At 41.7% G+C, this 6,619-nt stretch overlaps 1 protein-coding gene across 1 annotated transcript; it reads right to left on the bottom strand.

Moving 5' to 3' along the window:
• Positions 1-1,613: 1,613 nt before the first annotated feature.
• LOC135208139 (putative uncharacterized protein DDB_G0290521) lies at positions 1,614-2,165 on the bottom strand. The gene has a single exon (XM_064240290.1). The coding sequence runs from the start codon at positions 2,163-2,165 to the stop codon at positions 1,614-1,616; it is 552 nt and encodes a 183-aa protein (XP_064096360.1).
• Between the last annotated feature and the right edge of the window lie 4,454 nt (positions 2,166-6,619).

The following is a 6,619-nucleotide window of genomic DNA, read 5'->3' as shown; positions in this document are numbered from 1 at the left end:
GCAGGGCTTTTGCCACTGAATCATGCCTCTTTTTGTACTGGTCCTGTGCAAGTGCCGGACATTCGCTTGCTATGTGGTTTATGGTTTCATTTTTTGTATTGCACTTCCAATACATATGGGGAGATGTTATTCCATCTATCGTTCTTTGAACATGTCTGGTTCTTAGGGCCTGATCTTGTGCCGCTGTTATTATTCCTTCAGTTTCCTTCTTTAGCTCTCCCCTCTGTGCCATTGCCACGAGTCATCGCTGGCTAGTTCTTTAGTCTGTCTCATGTATTGTCCGTGCATTGGTTTGTTGTGCAGTCCTCTGTTCTGTTTGTCATTCTCCCTGTCTCTGTATTTCTGGGTCTTCGTCTACTTTTATTAGTCCTTCTTCCTATGCACTCTTTAGCCACTCGTCTTCACTGTTTTCAGATATGCCCCAGTGCTCTGTTCTCGATGTGAAGCAGTCCTCTATGTATAGTATGTATAGTCTGTCCGTATTTGTTCTTGAGTGTAGTGCTTTGTGTATTGTCATATGTTTTCCTGGTTTTCTGATCTATGCTGCGGGAGTTTCTGCCTTCGTCCATTCCACTATTCCTGTGCTGTATCTGATTACTGGGCACTGCCCATGTGTTTATGGCTTTATCATATTTCCGGCATTGAGTTTTGACTTGAGTATCGCCTTGAGTCTCTGCATATATTCTTTCCTGATCGTGTCCTTCATCTCTTGGTGTTTTATATCCCCTCCTTCCATTATTCCCAGGTATTTGTATCCAGTCTCATCTATGTGTTTTGATGTTGCTCCCATCTGGTAGCTTTATCCCTTAAGTTCTTGTTACTTTGCCCATTTGTATGTTGCTAAGGCGCATTTTTCGATACCTTCCAAACTCCATCCTGATGTCCCCAGATACAATCCTTACAGTCTGGATTAGAGTATCTATTTCCTTTATGCTTTTACCATACAGCTTGATGTCGTCCATGAACATCAGATGGTTAATTCTGTTGCCTCTTTTCTTGAGTTGGTACCAGCATCCATCTTCTGCAGCACTTTTGTCATGGGAATCATGGCTACTATAAAGAGAGTGGGGACAGTGAGTCGCTCTGGAAGATCCCTCTCCTGATATCACCCTTTGTTAGTCTTATTCCAGAGCTTGTAAGTATTGTATTCCAGTTGTGCATTGTATTTTTTGAGGAAGCTGATGGTGTTTTCCTCTGCCCCATATATTTTCAGGCATTCTATTAGCCATGTGTGTGGTATCATGTCGAAGGCTTTCTTATAGTCTATCCATGCCATGCTTTGTTTGCATCTGTATGTGGAGTTTTATAAACTGTACCCTTTGAGTGTGAAGTTGTTGTTTTCCCTAATTAGTGTTTCCTGTAGCAGGATGACATCGTGTCTTTCTGAGAGTACTTTGGTTTGTAGTATGGCATATTTCGTGTTGGCACTATTTATATTCCATTGTAATATTTTTTAGGCTGGTGTATGAATTGTCTCAGTGTTCTGGGAGTGTGTTTGATGTTGATTGTTCTCTTCCATCTTAAGGTGTCAGTGATAAGATCTGTTTCCCTGATGTCAGCTATTAGGTTTGCGTCTGGAAATAATTAATGAAAGATTACCCTTACAATTCTCTCTACTTCTCTTCTGAACTCCTTTTGAGTGAAGAGGTAGGAGCCTTTCTTTGGTGCGTGCTCTGTGGTGTTGTGCTGACTTTCAGCACTGGTACTACCGTCACGGGCGAAGTGGGGTGGGGGGTGTTATTAATTTGATTGGGTGGGGTGGGAAGTAGGGGTGCCTTTCGGCATTGATGTGGAGTAGAAGGACATGGGGTTTGAGGCTGGTGTGGGCGTGTGTTTGTAGCTTGGTTTTGTGCTGTCTGGGGTCCCTGTGGTTTGTGTTCTTTTGTTGGTGTTGTCATGGTTGTTGTGTAGGTGGATTGCGTCTTTGCTGGTCGGGGGGTTTCTGTTGGCCATATCTGAGGTCTTGGACTGGGTTTCTGTGTTGTTGTGGGTGTTGTTGTTGTTGTGGAGGTGGGTTGTATTCTGGTGGGTGTTGAGGATGTGATGTTTGTTTGGGGGGGTGGGTTTTGTTGTGGTAGGTATTGAGGATGTGATGTGTGTTGTGGTGTGTGTTGGTAGCATTGCTGTTGCAATGTTGTGGTGGTCTGAGGGTTCTGGCCTTTCATTTGCCAAATCCTCTATAGTCTCTCCGAGCACCCCTTATACCAGGCATGATGCTGCTCCTTACAATCTGGGCATTTTGCTATGTCCCTCTCTTTCCGTTTGTATCGGGGTCTATGCAATCTTGTGTTGGGTGTTTGCCACTGCAAATCCCACATATGCTTGTAGCTGCATTCTCTTTGATGGTATCCAAAGCGTTGACACTTAAAAATACACCTTAGTGGTTCTGGGTGAATTCTTCTGTGGGGGAATTTTCCCCATATTGGTATGTCTACTTCGGCAGGCTGTTTCCCTGGAAAGTCACTAGAACTTTTCGTGTCTGTTCTCCTACTTTGTTTGTGCATTGGGTTGCGTATATAACAAAGGTGAGCATTTTTATGGGGTCGATTGGAAGGTTTGTGGGGTATCTACAGATGAGTCCTTTCTGTGTTCTGTCATTTGGGTCCAGAGCGTTTTGCATTGTTCGTCATTTCTCAATAAGTTCTTCGGTGTTTGTCGGCAGGTATGAGAATAAATTGTCCTATTCGGTTTTGGTCGTGTGTGGAATGTGATGTCTCTGTGTCTATTTTCAATGGCTAATATGCTGCGTAAGTTGTTTTATCCTTGTTGTTGTATCGGTCTGAATTTCAGTAGTGGGGGGCAATTCAGTAACTGATTGCATGTTTAAGTGGGTGTCTGTGTTTTCTGGTGTTTTCTTCATTTCCTCCTATTTTGTACAACTTGAAAGCCGGCATTGTCTTGTGAAAGCTTGTCTTGTTCAATGTCAGAGCGGTCCAGGGGGCGGGGGGGGGAAAGTTTTGGAAACGTTGGGTGGGATGTTCTTCTGAGTGTGCGGGTTTGTCTTGCATGCTATCTAGGGGAGAGTTTATCTATGGGGGGAGTGAATCGGCGGTCTCTGTGTTGCATGTTTGTCTGTGGGGAGCTGGTGCCTGATCTATTCCGTCTTCTGGTTGTAGGTGTCATGGGTGTGATGGGGCTGAGGAATCGCCATGGATGATGTCTGGCTGATTTTGTGATATGATAGGAGAAGTTGGGGTTGAGGATTCCATGTCTGTGATTCAGGTAGAGTTTAGGTTTAGGTATTGTGAGGGGTATGGGTGATGAGTGATTGATTGTGTTTTTTTGCAGTTTTGCTATGTTGCCTGAAGGGCTTGGATGTTTTCAGTTAGCTGAAATCTGGCTTATGGAAGGTGCCAGCCTATGGTTTCCTGTGCTACTTGCAATATAGTAATGCGACAGTAGAAAGTTTTGTCTCTTGAGTCTTGCTTCTATTGGAGTTTTTAGACCTCCAAGGGCATACCAAATTTTACACAAGAGAGACAGTATTAGTGTGAGAAGGTTATGTTAAGAGAGAAAGACAGGTAAAAGGAGTCACTGAAACACTTATAAAATCGTGAGAGAGCTCTCTCAAGTCTTATTCCCCTTTCTTAGCGCACCGACTAAAAAGTCAGCAGGGCTAAAATGCAGGGAGTTTATGCAGAGATACTGCAATGTGATTGGCTTGTCACCAAGAAGTGCAAGCTTGAAATCTTGAAAGAAGCTTGTGGGTTTTAGCTCTAGCTACTCATTGGTCGGCGGCTGAAAGTGGGAGGAGTCTGGGCAGAGCTGGAATCTGGGTGGAGTCTGCAACCTGTGGGAGCGGAGAAGTTACTGCAACGAGTGCCGAGCAGCAACTGTGCCTCGAAGGTCTCTGGGATTCTGTCGTGCGAGCGCCACAGTAGTGTGCCTGGGGTGAACGTCAGGAATTCCGTCTGTAGCAGGAGTCCTATAATCCTGTGGCTACCAGCTACTACAGCACCAATACCAGCCCTAAACCAAAGACGATCCCGGCCCGGAACTGAACTACGCCTACAGAATAATACCGGCACTTTCGACGACCCCTGCTTGACCTGGACCCGAGATCCTGTTCTAATAAAATAAATTATTACTTTCAGCATTTATAATTTTTTCTGAAAATTCCCAACATGAATATTGGCCAATACTCAGAAATATCGCTGAGCCTGAGAAGCGAGTTGTTAGAAAAATAGAAAAAGCAATATATAAATCAACTCGCTTAATTCCGCCATTCTTTTTAACAGTATTTACCTAAAAGAGGGTCTTTTACCAAAAAATAATAATAATAATAATAATAATATAATAATAATAATAATAATAATAATAATAATAATAATAATAATAATACCTGAAAATGGAAATAAGAAGGATGTGCCAGTGGAACACTAGGCACGATCCCAAGATCCCTGAAAAGGAATCTGGAAAAGCTAGATGCTGAAGTAGCTCTAGGACTCATGCAGAAGAGTGTGCTCCTGGAAACAGCGCACATAGTGAGCACACGTCGAATAGGCTGACGGTGATAGAATGATAATATTTAGGAAGGCGACCCTCTGGTAAAAATCATGACTGCATCAGCGGAGTTTATTTGATATTAAGGTTCTGTTTTTCATATTAATTTTTTCTGTGGGGGAAAGATCACTAATTATAATAATACGAGCAGTGTACTTTATCAATTACTGGGTCATTCACATTTTCGTAGAATTACTCACGTATTTATTTTCGCTCATCGTTAAACATAACAATTTGCATATCATTAATATCGTTGCCACAAATCTGGAAGTTTCCCGTCGCTAGGATTGGGAACACGAAGGAAACCCATCAAGTATTAAAAAGATGTTTACATCGTCCATTTACTTCCCAGGGTCATTAATCACCTTGTTAGCTCAAACTTCAATGTTTGCCCTCTCTCTCTCTCTCTCTCTCTCTCTCTCTCTCTCTCTCTCTCTTTCTCTCTCTCCGGTAAACTATCCTCGTTGGTGCAGGGAATTATTCACTTAGGGAATAATACAACTTTTATACAACTCTTGTAATATCTCTTGCTTTTTGTTTTGTAGCTTCAAATCTCCCTCTTCGCCAACTGGAATTTCATATCCCTTTGGATGACTTGGGTACTTTCTCTTTCTCTTTCTCTTCTACTTTCTCTCGGCATCTGTCAGCCACGGAAGAAAGGGTTGTTCCTCGAAGCTTGAGAAAAATCAAATTTGGAATCATGAACGAAGTCAATTATTTAATGCCTGAACTGCAACCCTCATCTTTTCGCACTGCGAATGAATATGTATCAGTTTGGTGAGCTTATGAATGATCAACCTTTATTAAGAATCGGTTACTCTTTCAACCAGCCTAGGATCGGGACATAGGAATTAGCATTTTTTTTCTTGGTTATTGCAGCCTTGATAAAAATTCGACGAGCTACCAGAGTTAACAAAATGAAAGTTGGCTTCTAATTTTAAATGATTTATTAGTTATGTATATTGCATGTCATTTAGTCGATATAAATGTCACAGCGTCAAATTCGGTAAAAAAAAAAAAAAAAAAAAAAATTATTTTCATTCCATAAGAAACGAACCTCTGGCGCGACTCAGCCACAATCCAGTTTCCAATTCCGCGACGAAAGAGAAAAGGAAACCAATAATTAATCATCCTCGATGAAGCAAACGTCCCAAAGACCTTCTGAGGCCAAGAAGGCTCCAAGTGGAAGGAGCAGAATAATCACACTTTATGAGGCCTTGAATCGTCCTGCTCCTCCTCAGAGCATTTGAAGTTTTATGTTGATTATTATTAAAGGACTTTCCCTTTCCTCGAACTCTCACAGCCCAAAGGGAGAGAAGAAACTCAATGGGTTCCTGGCACTCGCAGGAAAGGAGCTGAGGAAACTCTCTCCTATGGAGGACAAAAAGGGCCTTCTGTTTACATTCCCCAAATGTCAAGACTGTCCCGGGGTACTGGAGCGAAGTGGAATATGCAGACTGTATTACGATCGTTCTTTTCATAAGAAGCTTTATTAACCCTAAGAAATATATTATACAATATTCATATTACCCTTCCTGATCTCATTACGGTATACCTTTTACTTGAAAGTGTGTTGTGTTCGCTGAGTAGCGAATTGAATGGTGAAGGTTGTTACAATTTGTGATTGTAACAACACTGATCCATATTCCTGCGTCTTAATTATAAATCTGCCATAGAATATTTCTCCAAGTTCATTAAAATGCTGAGGCTTGTATATCTCCCGTGACTACCCCTGATCAGGTAGTGAAGCTTCATATTACAAATGTTTCCTCCCGGAGAGAGAGCATTATTCCCTCACCTTTGGCAGAGGAATTCATTCTTCTGTTTATTAAATGCCGACCATAATTTCTGAGTAAATTGAAAAGCGGCCGCATTCCTTCATAGAAATATGAATAAATAAAAAAAAAAATTTACTATGCAAAATGATTAAATGTGACACGAATACCTGTGCAGGCTTCGGATATAGCAAAAAAAAAAGTGATGTTGTTAGATCATGAATATAAAATTGAAGAGAATTAAGGCTGAGCAATCTGCCCTCCACATACAATGCCCCCTTTCCCCAGAAGTGACATTCCTATCTCTCTCAACATTTGATCATTTGTCACTAGACACAAGA

The sequence above is a fragment of the Macrobrachium nipponense genome, chromosome 34 (genome assembly GCF_015104395.2).
Source record: "Macrobrachium nipponense isolate FS-2020 chromosome 34, ASM1510439v2, whole genome shotgun sequence".
In the NCBI taxonomy this organism is placed as follows: domain Eukaryota; kingdom Metazoa; phylum Arthropoda; class Malacostraca; order Decapoda; family Palaemonidae; genus Macrobrachium; species Macrobrachium nipponense.
This window is presented reverse-complemented; position numbering and strand designations above follow the sequence as displayed.

What these genes read in the sequence shown, in the direction of transcription:
- LOC135208139 (XM_064240290.1), bottom strand. Translation starts at nt 2,165, where the DNA reads ATGAAAGGCCAGAACCCTCAGACCACCACAACATTGCAACAGCAATGC.